The 15,458-nt window shown below is 42.1% G+C and overlaps 1 protein-coding gene across 8 annotated transcripts in view; it reads right to left on the reverse strand.

Annotated features, from left to right (window-relative positions):
• Positions 1 to 15,458, reverse strand: part of ARHGAP32 (Rho GTPase activating protein 32) — a 160,173-nt gene that overhangs the window by 23,259 nt on the left and 121,456 nt on the right. For 7 of the 8 annotated variants that reach the window (XM_072156700.1, XM_072156701.1, XM_072156698.1 and 4 more), the window contains 4 exons: positions 8,035 to 8,121; positions 1,331 to 1,468; positions 319 to 411; positions 115 to 237 (listed from right to left, as the gene is read on the reverse strand). In XM_072156700.1, the coding sequence (XP_072012801.1) occupies positions 115 to 237; positions 319 to 411; positions 1,331 to 1,468; positions 8,035 to 8,121 (441 nt within the window). Of the gene's footprint in view, positions 1 to 114; positions 238 to 318; positions 412 to 1,330; positions 1,469 to 8,034; positions 8,122 to 12,265; positions 12,588 to 15,458 lie in introns of those variants that run through there. The other variant, XM_072156703.1, reaches the window with a different exon arrangement.

Here is a 15,458-nt window from a genome sequence, read left to right on the forward strand (position 1 = left end):
CTAAAGAAAAGTGAAAAATATTAGCTAAAAAAACTAAATTGGGTCTATGAGGGGAGTTTAGGGCACAGTGTAGACTGTGATAAACACTACTCAACCCTCAACTTATAGAATTACCTCAAAGGACAGTTCATCGGCAGCTTGGGCGTTGTAGCGTTTGATGACATGAGCAGCAGCGATGGCAGGAACATTGATGGACGATTCTTCATGCACAAGCAAGTGGTTCCCTTTATTATCGATCTGATGCGTGGAGAAAAAATGGAGACCTGTGTATTCAGAAGCTTTAAAAACAACATCATTTCTTAAGTGTCAATTTGTTACCTCCATCCACGTCAGGGCTGGTCCACAGTTGATCTTATTCCCTGCGATGGCTGACAGGCGTGATAGGTAAGCCATCAGCATCTGTGTGACCAGCTTCAAGAAGACATAAGATGATACCATTAGATACAGCAATGAATCGAGGTACAAATAGACTCATCATTCGCCATTATCCCTATTATACACGTCTGTCATCGTCCTGTCCACTCCTCCTGTACATAAATGTAAAATGAATAGCAAGGTCACGGCTACTTCATCTAAATCATCCAGGTTGTGTTTACTACCTGCACCAAGCATGTGACAACAAAACAGCGGCACCCAGTGACATTTAACTACAAAAGTAATTGTCCTATGAAAAGATCTAAATATAAAAACAGGATGTGGTATATCAACAGGTTCTGCACATGACCTAAGTGCATACATACATGGGATAAGTCCCTGAACACAGGAAGAGGAGCGAACATTGACAATAGTAAGTGACTGGGTGCTGCCGATGTTTATGGCGTCTCCAAAGTGTTGTGACTGTATATGGACAGTTACATCACTGGGGACCTCCCAAAGCATACGCTCAGTGGAGGCCGGGGATGGATACTGTGGAGCCTAGCAGAAAGCAGGAGGTATGCCTGCTTCATTATTCCATCCAGTGTTTCCTGCTGGAGGCAACTATACTGGGCAGGCGGAGGCAAAAAGGATGCCTCAGTCTGCCAGTACAGTTTATGTATACACAGGAGCTTTCCTGGTGTATATGCTGAACATATCCAAAGAACAATACAGTATATGAATGTAGCCTAACTTTGCACAGTCTTTGCCAGAATCAGATTTTTGCATGCAAAAGTGTGGATCGTAGAGGGGGAAAAAGTATAAACGATAGTTACTACAATTCTTTTTTTCAAGATAAAGTCAAAGAAAAAAAAAAGGGACAGATATCCAAACCTGCAAACCCATACTAAATGTAATCCTAGCTGTAAAGTACAGACTGCTAAGATGAAGGCCCAAGCTTTCGATGCCCCCTTACCTCTGGGCTATCCTTCACGGAGTCGGACCTGGGCAGCTCTGAGAGCTGAGAGAAGCGGCGGTCATATATACATAGATGAAGGTGTTTGTCCAGCACCCGAAAATCTTCATAACTTCTTTTTACTATCCAGCTGCGACCCTGGGTGGCAACAATTGTACATTATATAAATATATATATTTTATACATAAGCTGAGTGGGGGAGATTTATCATTAAGTTTCTGAGGTAAAAATGTTCTAGTTGCGCATGGAAACCAATCAGAGCTCAGCTTTCATTTTATAAACAGCTGTGGGAAAATTAAATTTAAGCTCTGATTGGTTGCCATGGGCTACCAAAAGACTTATGATAAATCTCCCCCAGTGTGTGTATATCCCCTGAAGGAATCTGCACTGTTGCATTTATAATCAGTATATTTTGCACAGCCGCTCACTGTGACTGAAGGAACGTCAGACTCGGTTTTGAATCAAAATTTAAACCCTACCCTTTCCAAAATACACTGTGTGCCATCAGGTCATCTCAGAGGCCACAGCTCTGGCTGTGACTGGAGTATTAATTTGGCATTATAATGCTTAGTATAAGGCAGCTTATGTGTTAGACAATATGTTTTCAATTGCGCCGTTTACGTCATATGTGATACTCCAGTCACACCCAGAGGTACAGACCTATCCCTGCTATTATATACTCCAGTCACATCCAGAGCTGCTAGCATCTATCTACCATTATATTATCTCAGATGACTGCACCTTTGGCTGTGACTATAGTATCAATCTGATTGAGGTAATATGTAAGGTAATAAGTGGTAGTATATTCTCAATTCCTGTGCTTATTTCATCTGTGGTACTCCATTCACACCCAGAGCTACAGAGGTCTTATCCTAGTCATCATATACTCCAGTCCATCCAGAGCTGCAATCATCTATCTACCGTTAGATCATCTCAGATGACTGCAGCTCGGGCGGTGACTGGGTTATGAATATGCCATTATCATTCTTGGGATAAGGCAGAGTATCACAGACCATGTATTAACAACCGGTTGCCTCACACGTAAGCTAAGAGCAGTTATTTACTATCCTGGGCAACCAGTGTGTGTGTATGGGTATATATATGCTCGGAGACAATGGTTGACATGACGGGAGGAATTAAAGTGTCACTCTCTGTTTGTTTACAAAAGAAATACAACAGACTAACTGCTAAAGTGGGAGGTCATATGACAAGAAACTCGTGTCTGTGCAAAATGCAGAAGTCACGTGAAAATAAATAGTGAGGTAAAAACAGCTCACTTGTTCTTTATCAGTCTCTCTATCCCAGTCTGTGATTCTGCATGACATTGTCCGTTTCTCTGCTTTATCACAGCCTTGTAATTCCGTTTCCAGCCCCTGCTCCACCAAAGTGATCTTCACAGCAGGGAAGCTGTGTTAATCTTTATTACTCACAAAGAGAAAGGTGAGCAGCCCAATAAGAAAACTTGTTGAATAAGTTGTCATTATTAAATAATGTATAAGGTAACACTTTAAGGGTTAAACAAAGCCTTAGTTCCTTAGTTAGCCAATTACCCCTCCAAATTGCCAATATAACAGGCCCACATGACCTGTGGAATCTGGTGAGTACATCATCCTTTTTGTAGGGCTAAGATGATGTCATCTTTCCCTTCAGACACAAATTCTTATTTTCAGAGCGTAGTCAAGTTTGCAGTTCTCAGCAGGTGCAAGGAAGTGAATAGCTTTGTCTGTAACCAAATTAATAGGATCTTGAAGCCGAAACAAAGTCAGAAATTTCTGCAAAGCTCAGCACTACCGAAAGGCATTGAATGCAAGAATCAGCAAACTTACACCGTCTGCATAATCATCGGCTGAACACGTCACATGTGGAGACAGCAGGGAAGATGTCCAATATTCTCACCTCTGCTCATGACCTGCGCAGGAGGTCATTTGAGCCAAAGGGATGACAAAACACACCATTTTCATAGAACTCCGCTGCTAAATGTAAACCGTGCACGCAGCAGGGAAAGCCTTGGGGAGGACCCCATCCCCTGACCACACATGGTGAATCTGCATCTTGTGTAAGGGAGGTCCATCTATCACAAGATCTATTATTAAATTATTTATCATCATTTCATTTGCCTCTGGTAAATGATGTCATGTGTACACCTGTACACCTTTCATCACTTCCTAAGAAAAATTTGGATAACATCTGCATCAATGTAAATTTAGTTCGCGTATTTCTTGCAAAGTTTAATTTGCCCATTGCTTTCATGAAAAAAAATTTTTTTTAAAAATTTAAAAAGATTCCAGCACTTATGAACATTTCTTTTGTTTCATTTCTTCATGTTAAAAGTACAATGTGCATTGTGTGGCTAATCAAAACAACAGATTTTGCCCCCCCCCCCCCCCCCCCTGACTAACAATGTCTGCTGATAAAGGGTTACAAGTCTTTTCCCATATTACCTCAAAATTTGCTGCCAGTGGGGCTCTGTACCTTAATTACAGCTGTTTTTCTGATATGCACATTAGCTTTACTGACTCATGTCTCTCTCAGGCTGGCAGTGAACCCTGAACTATGCTTGCCTAACCCTATAAAGTTTTTTTGTTGTATAAACTAATCTAGAGTTTATCTAATATGCATATTTTTTTCAAAACCCTACTGGGGCATGGAGTAGCCTTTCCGCCTTTTCCACATCCCAGTAACAGAGAGACAGTGGTAGGTGTTGTTCATCATCCAACTGTTCCTCCTGCTACACTCGGGTATGTGCTTGGACCTATCCTGGGGCTCCCGGCCTTCTACGTACAGGTGATCACACAGCATAACTGTCGGACCAGCGGCAAACATTTCCATCAACTGGTACAAAGCGGCTGAGTGGGTAAGACCATAGCACGTTTCATATTGCCAGTGTATAGACCACATGACCTTTCCTGCTGGTGGATCTTAGTCTACCTGTTTTATGTGTTTTTGCTTTTCCTCTGTGCATTTATCACGGATACATGACACCATTATACATAGGTGTCTGAATATGTATTTTTTCCAGGTTGTTTTTAACCAAATGAATTAAAGTTTATGAGAGTTTTATATGTTCACTGCCATGCTGGTAGAGATAAAGTTATAGAGTATTGAAATACTTTTCCGGGTATCTAATCACACTCAAAATTCTGGTATCTGTGCAACCCTAGGGTACTGGGGCATGGAGTAGCCTTTCCTGGGAGCTGGAGCAAAAGCTACTCCACAACCCTGTAGCATCTGCTGTCCCTGCCTACATGCGCACCGCTGGAGCTCTGCGCATTTGCAGTAGCTCCGGCTTCAGTGCCAGACGCATGCATCGTCGCTCATGCCCGACATTGAAGCTACTGCACATATGCAGAGCTCCGGCCCACCGTTTCCTATGAGTTTGCATTTTTTTCACGGATGTGCAGTGAGAAAAAATTGCAGCATCGATTGTTTTGTCTCGTATGCAGACCACGTACATCTGTAGAAGTCAATGGATCCGCAAAGAAATGGACGGCACATGCATAACATCCGTATACAGACTGTCATTTCTTCAAATGTTGCAACCAACTGGGCAGGGCAAGGGGTATACTAGAAACACATCAGCTTTTTTGTGCGTATGTGAAAAAACGGATGGCGTACAGATGTGAAAAAACGGATACAATATGGTCTGAACACAGACAGTCCACTTTTTTTGCAGATGAGCAGTGGACAAGCCCCCGTCTGAATGAGCCCTTATTTTTTGTCATTTAACTGCATTATATGCTTAAAATATTATAATCCCCATAATAATAAATAATCTTAATAATAATAATCTCAATAATAATCTCTGAGAAGATCCCTCTGTATATAGCAATGCATGGAGCCTGTGTCACAGTGTAACAGTGAAGCTCTTAGTTACATAAAATCCTCAAATTGATAGCCACGTGGATAGAGGCTCTGTCCTGTATCTCTATGGCAGGTGGAGTCTGTAGGTTGTGGGTTGAAATCCAGACTAGGCAAAATCTTAAATTTTTTTTTTTTATTTAATTGAATTAAATAGAGACCTTGTGTCTGAGGAAGCCCTGGGAGATGTGGAGACCATATAGGGAACGATGGTGATCTCTCCCTGATGACGTTCTCCCTGCTCTGACGCTAACCCGAAACTTCTATGCAAAAGGATTCCCTACACGATGTCTGCTCTGGGGAAGCCCTGGGGGATGTAGAGAACATATATGGACAGATGGTGAGATCTCCCTGATGACGTGGTCCCTGCTCTGCCGCTAACCCAACATATCTCTCAAAAGCTGCCCTGGTCAATGTCTGTGTGAGTCTGTGTGAGTCATTCAGTACCACACATAACAGAAACCCGGTATTGAACCATTCCGGCTTTGAAAGTATTGTATAAGTACCGTGGTTACAATGCATTGTGCAACCCTACAGTAGCCTTTTGAAAAATGTGTGTATTAGATAAACTCTAGATTAGGTGAGACATTGTTATAGGGGTAGGCAAGAATAGTTTATGGTTTATTTTCACTAAATACACCTAAGACAGGTTGCAGAAGCCTATTACACACCTGCATTGCAAATATGCCTGTTTTCTCTAAGCAACTGCAGTACAATATAATTGTGTGTTATAACTTACCTTGGACCCTGACAAAATCCTGCATTTCAAAAAACAAGTAACTTGTCTGTGCTGCTCACTCCTCAGCTCTCAGCCCCCACCTTTGTGCTCCTTTACAGAACGTATAGCATGGTGATCATACATCAGTGGGGGAGGGTGTAGCTGCACGGGAGCACAAAGGTGGGGGCTGAGAGCTGAGAAGTGACCAGCACAGACAAGTAACGTGTTGTTTTTTGAAATGCATGCAAACAAAAAGCCAACCCCTAGGACTAAACAGAGGATTTTGTTAGGATGCCAGGTAAGTTAGAACACACAATTATATTGTAATGCATATGCTTAGACATTAAGGAAATCCCGTGTTGTGCTCTAATTTTGATATCCAGTATATGTCCTAACTGCATATGCCCCATTCAGATATCACATGTATAGACTGTGGCACAATTCAGTCTCCCTCTCCCCTCTGTACATCCTGTAAGCTCAGCAGCAGTGGCCACACAGTAGGCTAACAGCCTGTATAGATACGACACGGAAGGATTAGAATAGCCCTCAGACACCCTAGCACAATTTTACAAGTTAATTTTAGAAGGAAGCAGGCCATAGATAACAAATATGAGAAGAATACCACAATGCCTAGTCAATGAGTTAGTGGACCTGGTTAAACATGATGTATTTTTATGATAGATTACCTTTAAAAAAGGAGCAAAAAAAAAAATCTGAAAAATTGACCTGGACATTCAGGCACCAATGACCCTTAGGCAAGAAAGAGTTAATCATATGAAGTATCTCTAACAGAAAAATGCTCCCAAATGTATAGTTTCCAAAATGTGATCATTATTTGGGGGTTTGCAATGTTCCCATAAGTTTGGACCAGTTTGAATATTTTTATTACATCCCTGCACAAGAAATGTACCAGTACAGGCGGTCCCCTACTTAAGGACACCCGACTTACAGACAACCCATAGTTACAGACAGACCCCTCTGACCGCTGGTGAAGCTTTCTGAATGCTTTACTATAGTCCCAGATTGCAATGATCAGCTGTAAGATGTCTTTAATTAAGCTTTATTGATAATCCTTGGTTCCATTACAGCAAAAAATGTTGAAACTCCAATTGTCACTGGGGCCAAAATTTTTTTTGTCTGGATCTACAATTATAAAATATACAGTTTCGACTTAAGAACAAACCTCCGGACCCTATCTTGTACGTAACCCGGGGACTGCCTGTACTTATATATCTACATACAGCTCTTGGGATATATACACAGTACATAGGCTGTGGCTGCCCTAGGTTCCATTGCAATTGCCAATGCAGAATTACCTTCTCCTGTAAGTTAGCATGACTGTAACTCACTCATTTCCTTCCTTTAGGAGTAAGTGGTTGCAGAGAAAAGGAGGTTGAAGGGTGAAAACATGTGAAGCGAGGGGCGCTGTTGTTTGCCAGACAGCCGGGCTTTGATTGGAAGCCAAATAAGACATTAGGAGATTGGAAAAGTCACGGAGAGTTACTGATCCCTGGTTTCATTGTGCCAGACAATACAATCATATAAATAAAAGCCTAAAACAAACTGAACCTACTGCTCTGCATCCAGTGCCTGTCTAGGTCAGCTCATAGCTGCATTACAGATTGAGAGCCATAAGTTGCAGTCTACTAACTTACAAGGTGACCTTTTTTTATGAGGTAGGGTGATGTAAAAATGCCCCCCCCCCCAATAGTGCTCCCTTCTGTTTTTAATGAATGTAGAGGTCATTTTCAGCAGAAACTAGACCACCAGTTCTCAACCTGGAGGTCAAACCGTCAGACTGTATCACAGGGGTTGTAAATAGGTCTTTAAGACGCACATACAGTTGATTGGGAAAGCGGCGCTGCACAGTTACACCTATGCATGCCATTGCCCAGGCGCCTAAAAAAGGAGGGACAGAGTGCCGCTGAAAACTGGAGGGGCAGGTCATTAATTGTGACCACACGCTACTCTGTGGGCCGTCCATGTGACTAAGATGATTCAGAATAAGAGCAAAAGTAAAACAGTTATGATGTTGGGAGTCACCAAAACATAACGAACTATAAATAAAGGTAGCAACCAGTGAACTAGACATAATGTTAGCTGTTTATATATAATCATTCACCATTACCTGACAGGCAACTTGTACCAGGAAGACGAGTTCCTTAGATTCACAGCCGTTTCTGCTTTGTTCACTTGGCTCCTCAGTCAGCGTCAGCTGTAAAGATCAGAGAAAATATGGCAAAAAGTTAAGGACAACCGAAATACACAGGTGCATAACAGGACTAAAAAAGAAGAGGCAATTTATTATTATTTATTTATACTAACATGCCAGCTTGGTCTGGCATCAGGGCTGGAGGTCAAAGGTAAATGATCTCTTATAGTGTAACAACCTTTGAAGTATTTTTTTATTCAGGGAATGAATAAAGCACATGATAATAGTAAAGTTTGTAATATACTTCATTCCAGTTATTACTTTTCTTTAGATTCTCTCCTTTCTTCTCCTGCAGTGAGCAGACCATATGCAGCAGCAGAGAACTATCTAGTGACTGTCTGTAAAGAGTTAAGTCATTATAAACTTTAGAAGCTGCTTCTTATCTATCAGCTGTCAGTGTTCAACAAGAAACAAATTGCAAAATGCAGGAACGTGGGAGGAGGAAACAGGAACATTTTTCTTTTATAAAGAACCATTATCATCATCTGCACTATTGATTTATGCAATTTGGTGAAGAGTTTAGTTACGTTTTAAGAAAATTTTCTTGCAACATCCAAAAAGATAAAGCCATCTATTTCTGCATGGCATGTCAAATGTAGACTGGTGTAATAAGACTATGGGCTTGAATATACAACAATCTCTTATAACTTTGGTTAAGGTGCATCACTGGCCTCTACTGACAGGATACGTAGGGGACCCTGTATAAGTACAGCACTGTATAAAGTCATTAAACAATCACTGTATTATGGAGTTTACCATGGTCAAGGAGAACACGTCTCTTCTAAATTGCTATAAAACGCTTAATTCTCATTTTCTCTCTCGGTAAGAACATCACAGTGAAGAAGACTTGACATCCCTGCCATGCAGCAATGGGCTCATCACATCTTGTGCGCTCCATTAAACCCTAACCCGTACTGCCTTCTACACATCAAGTAGGTCAAACAACATGACACAAAGAGAACTTGAACAGCCCAGATTCAGAATACAGAAGACTCAGTAGGTCCAGAAGCAGTTTGTATTGGTCACCAACAGTGAACAGACCAATACAGGAGTAGTAAGACGGGATAAGATGAAGTGGAGGTCTTTACAAATTACATGTAGTCTGTGACAGGGTAACAGGGGTGTAGTCCTTGCTGTGTAGAACACTATGGACCAATGTTGAAGCCATAGAATAAGTCTTAGACGTCCCACCCCTTACCTTACAGTAATGATGAAAGCAAGCTTTATAGAAGGCAAGTTAGGGGTGTATGAAGTGATACTCCCCTTTAAATCTCTCAGAGTGACTCATCTCAGCCATAAACGGAGTCTTCTCAGCTTGTATGCATATCGATGTTTTTAGTTTGAATAAATAGGCGAGTTTTATCTTAAACAGCGATGGTAAAAAGAATACATCATACCCTACCTGCAGTTCATTAAATGATGTAAGAACTCTTAATAGCCCAATACTTGCACATTTGCATGTTAATTACATTCTGTTAATTCCCAATATTTCCCTGTGAACTTCCACCCTTCACTTCCTCTCGTCATAGGATATCATTATTTCACTATAACTATACATTTCTCTATTCTCATATTATAGAGTCTAATTATATGGGAGGTCATTCTAGGATCACATGCAGCTGCTCAGTCACAGGGACATTAATCCTGTGCAGCGAAGGAGCAAGGACGTGCCTCCAGCCATTAATTACCAGAGGGGCAAGGAGTCCTGAAGGTCGGCCTTCATCTTCAATGAAGAAGCAACATCTTATATAACATCTCTGACTGAGCTCAGATAAGAGAGATATTCCAAAAACCTGGCCATGAAGATTAAACCCATCGCAGACACACAATATGTAAAGGAGAGGAGAACATGTCTGAATAATAAATACATAAGAGGAGATTCTGAGTCACTGCATGCATCCCAACATGAATACAACTACAAACCCCAAGACAGCCTCTTCCCCAATTTCTCAGGGATAATAATGGGAGCGCAATAAAAAAAGTAAGAACGTTGTCTATCATTAGAGCCAGGACACTGGCTCTGTTTTTGAGGATGCAAATAATATTTGCCTGTAACAATTGTTACAGATGCAGCTGCTGACCAGATGGTGATACATCCCAACAGGATTCTTTATCTATGGAGTGCAATGTATCTACTTTACTTATATTACTAATAAAGAATGTGGCAGGGACAAGCACCACACCTCACCACATATTGAGGTACACAGTCCCCTAATAAGGTGACGTCTGCAGGGAACGTGACAGATGTTGCTTATGACGTTTCTCCGATTCTTACTCGAGACCTCACACGGGGAACAGCCAATGAATGGTTCATATTATCTAATCAAACCCCCACTACAAATGTATTCACATAGTTGCTGAGAACACAAATGCAAGCCGCCAACAAGGATTCTGTAACCGGAAGAACAAGCAAAAAGTCAACACTGAGCTACGAGTCCAAGACAAACTTCCACTTTAGATGCACTGGGGAGTAGGGAACAACTAGCCTGGATGTTGTCAGGTGCAAGAAACATGGCTGCTTTCTTCCCAAAATAGCTCCACCCTGGCCGTGGTTTGGAAACTACATTTTCTATTCATTTCTATGCTGCAAACTCCAAACAAGCTCTATTATCACAACCTCAACGGTGAGCAGAACAGGGCAGGCCACACAACATGGTGGACCTTAAAGATCCGTCATTTTAGGCTCTTGTAGGGGGCAGACTGATAAATTAATACACACACTTTACAGATCAGACGTTCTTGTCGCCCCCGCTCAGCACCGTCTTTACACCTTTGATGAGTAATCTCCATCTCAGGAAATCTCATGTCGCTGACATCATCCTCTCACAAAGTTGTCTTCTAGAAAGCTTCATCAACAAGCAAAGGTTCAAGATAAGGCATTAAAAGTGTCCACAGTTTATAAGAAGACCCCAAACCTCCACCAGACAACATCCTTTATTCTATTTTACTTTCCAGGACATTGACCAAGAAAACCCTTATTTCCATGAAAAACCCAAGTCAAATGACGAAACCATTGTGTAATGTGATTCTGAGAATAGAGTTTTGCTCCTCAGAGAAGGAACGCGCTTTGTGACAAGACAGGTGGGTAAGTCGACTAAGCAGATCAGGTTTGTCCTCAGAAGTACAGGGATGCCTCAAGAAATCCTAGAGATACAGAATTAACCTGTGATGTCCTGAACTATCTGATGTTGCAGAAGCAAATAGATGTGTGCACATTGTGAGGTTCAGCTACATCTTTACCTGAACCACCAGTCCTAAGCGGGTTGAGCCTCAAAAGGAGGAGCCTTGATATCAGAGATCCACATGCAAAGCATCAGATGTGTGAACCAGCACTTAAAGCAGATAGTCCATCCAGCTCTAGATATAGAAGACAAAACCTGGGAAGTTAACAGCTTTTCCTTTAACCACGCTCGCTGCTCCTTCTATTGATTTGTTTCGGTGCCCGGGCATTAGCAGGGGCAAAGCTGATTAGGTCAGAGCCTTAAACCAATAAAAGCTCCCCTGCATTAGTCCTGTAAGGATGTGCACAGCCACATTCACTGCCAGTGAACCACCAACACTAAACGTTCCCCACAGGCCCCCAATACCCATCACAAAATTATGTCCAGGGCAAAATTCTGCAGATATATTCTGCCATCATTTTATAACAAGACTTACATCTATCCACAAATAAAAGTTCATAAAGTCTAATATCATGAGACAAATTCCAGCACCTTATCCAAGCTGATGCAAGCTGGGAAAGGTTAATATCATTAAGGTGGCACGGGATCCTAGGATCCATATGGCAGCACTTGGTTTAAACTTCTAGTCTGAAGTACAGGAAATGATGACTAAATCGTTTTAACCCTCGTCAGTCTGCAGAGCAATGAGCACATTCTCTCACATTCCACACAATTCTCTGGGGCGACAAATAATCAAACACATCTGCATTCACATCCACTCATAGATGTGGGGTCCTACAATCTTCAGATGATCGGGGGCACAGAATGTGACGTGTTCCAAGGATGCATCTTTCCAGGGTAGAGCTGCTGCTGTAGCCCTGGAGATGAATCCTTTGTTTCACAGGATCTGAATCCTCTCTTTAAGGGGGTGTTTTACTCCTAATTATTTGCAGAGGAAAACAATAGCCAAGAGGGATGTAACTTACCTGTGACATAGAACGCTACTCCCTGTATGAAGATGGGGGGTACCTTGTGCAGGCCCCAGGTCTACACTCCGTTGTCTCCAGACGACAATGTATGAAGCAGAAACCCATTGAAAGTCGCGTAATAGGATCTTCCGTTACGTTAGCCCTTCCATACAAATGGACGGCAGCTTCTGGCTCCGTCCCTCCTGTGTTCTGTCTGATGCTCGTACACTGGCAATTTCATGCTCAATTTGTACTACAGAAAATCAGCAGTGATCCCTTTTCTCTTCTCCTCGCTCACTCTCTAGCTGGCTGCAGGGGTCCCAGAGGACACTCTCAGAAGCGGAGATGCAGGGAGGGGAGGGAAGAAGGATGGGAGGCGATAGTGAGGATGCTTCTCCACACCATCATGTTAGGATGCAGAATGCACGGCACATACACAATCCGCTGACCATCTACATGCCATTATCCCAGTGCAGCTTGTGAGCATTTCCCAAAAGCAGATTACATTTTCATTGCAGGGAAAGTCTTTGGACATGAGCTCATGCTCGCTGTAGACAGGCTGTGCAAAATGACTGAAGACCAGAGATCCATTTACACCGAGCTGCAGGCTTTCTAACAAATGGATAAACTCAACATCAATTTTTAAAGTATTTTTAAACGTATTTGTGTTTTTGTTTTTATAAATAAAGGTAATTAAAGAAAAAAAACATTAATGTCTTGAACAATGCACAATTTGCACAATTTTCCTGTAATTGTTTGTCTCATTTATGTCACAGAAATTACACATACAACCTATCCCTCAACTTTCAATGTCCTTGTTCTTAAAGGGGGTTTCCCGGGAATATGAACGTCTGATACAAAATCCCATAAAGCTATAAATAAATGAATATAACAAAACTCAATGTCATTAAATAGTTTGATTTTATGATTCACAAAATGTCATGGGCTATCTAAAGTATGCAGAGTTATCACCAAGATGGCCACCACTGGAAACACAAGTCCTCCCTCTTATGCTCTGCTCCTAGTGTATGTAACAGACTGTCCTGATGACAGTGAAACTGCCATCCCTGCACATCACCTCACTGAGATGACGTCTCACCACATCACTGGCCATACTGGATGCACTGCAACCAACCAACTACAACTAATCACAGTGGTGATCACATGACCTGTCCAGGCAGGTGCAGGACATGTGATGTGGACATGTGACCAGGTCTTCTGTCCTGTGTTTGCTTTGCGTGGAGGAAATCAATGGACTGATTAAAGGGCCAGTAGTGTTTTAATTCTTCATTAGGCCTCACATATATGGTCTGTTCTGTATATACAACTGTATTCTGGCCGTAAATATGGGACAGTATGGCAACATATTGAATCATATCGTACCGTATAAAATAAAGTGGGCTGGCAAATGATGGATGGCTTACTATTGGCTGGTTGACAGAATGCACGTCCCACTGATCCTGGATAATGCACGTATATAAGGCCATATGGTGCACAGCCGTATGCAGCATGTATTTAGCCCGTATTTATACGTTCCCATTGACTTCTATGGGACATAGGGTTTGGAAATATGTCAGAAAATAGGCTATGTTCTATATTTTTATACGGGGGACAATACAGCCATGTACATGGATGGAATGCATAGGGCCCTAGGCTACATTCACACTGCCATTACCCGCTGTACTGTAGCACGGCTGGCACGCGGCAATGCCGAGGAGAGCACCACTCACCCCCGCCCCTCTCCATAGGAATATATGGCTCACGGCACCGTATTCCGGAAAAAGATAGGACATGTCCTAAGGGGTACGGAGCAGTCTGGTGCCGCACGTGTATTGCACCATACCGCTACCGTTGGCCGCCGTGCGCTCATTGCTGTCTATGGGGGTTGCATTCACACTGCTGCAAGGGGGGCGTATATACGGCCAACGTATATATGGCCGAGATACTTCCCCCATAGACGGCAATGGGCGCATGGCGCCCTATGGGAGCGGTATGGTGCAGCACACGTACGGCACCGTACCCGGGAAAAAGATAGAACATGTCCTATCTTTTTCCGTATTACAGCGCCGAGCGCCATACATCTCTATGGAGAGTGGCGGGGGCGAGCTACGGTACGGCGGGCAATGGCAGGGTGAATGTAGCCTTGGACTCTATTCAGGCAAGCATTTTTGCAGGTTAACCATGCATTTGACTGGTTTGAATCCTGTATTAACATTTTTCACAGCCACTTACACTTACACAACTGTAAATAAACAGATTCAAACCAGCCAAACACATTGTAAACATGCAAAAACGCATGCGTTTTCAATCGTTAAAAATGTACCAAGAATGCACCATATGACAGCACCCTAATAGAGTACAGGCATTCCCCAGGTTAAGTACAAGATAGGTCTACTATAAGTCGAGTGTCCTTAAGTCCGCCTGTATCTGTGATTTTAGAGAATTAATAATCAAAAATAATACAACTGCTCCTGTAATAAATGTGAATTTTTTGTTTTTAACAACTGAATAATCACCAGCCAATTGAATCCATATCACACTAGAAGGGAGGGTATACATTATGTGTATGGTCTGGCACAGGACAACTGCTGGGAGTCCAGTCAGTGAGTCAGCCCCATAACAGCTCCTAGAAGCTTATTTTCCACTCTTCGTGCCATGTTAGCTTTAGTGGTTTTGTTCCCTGGAGTAGAATGACATTACTCTACCTCCAGTACCGAGGAGCTGATTGTAAGTTCACTTACAACATAGGAATATCACATTCAGACCAAGGTTACTCTAAATAATGTGTTGTGTTCTGAGGACAATCATACATCATACATGCTAAACATTGCAGTGGATCTAACAATGGTAGCCAGGCCCAGACAAGAAAATATGTCATGAATTTAAAGCGACGATAAAATAGGACAATAGAGAGAATCTTCCTAAAAATCTAATGATATAGTGGTACAATCTATGATCCTAGCATATAAGGCCAGGATAAGACATTTGTACAATTATTTATAAAACACTCTCTGGGTATAAAGGGCTTAAAGAGAACCTGTCACCCTCAAAAAGGGTACTAGGATCTGCTTACTATACGGCGCAAGCTTGCCCCCTACGGTTGTGTGAATATAACCTTAGTTCCATGTACCCTAAAATAGTAGTACCTTGTCCTATGAGGGTGTGTTCACATGTGTTGTTTGCATTGTGTTTACAAAGGAAATGCAAATGC

The sequence above is a fragment of the Engystomops pustulosus genome, chromosome 6 (assembly GCF_040894005.1).
Source record: "Engystomops pustulosus chromosome 6, aEngPut4.maternal, whole genome shotgun sequence".
NCBI lineage: Eukaryota > Metazoa > Chordata > Amphibia > Anura > Leptodactylidae > Engystomops > Engystomops pustulosus.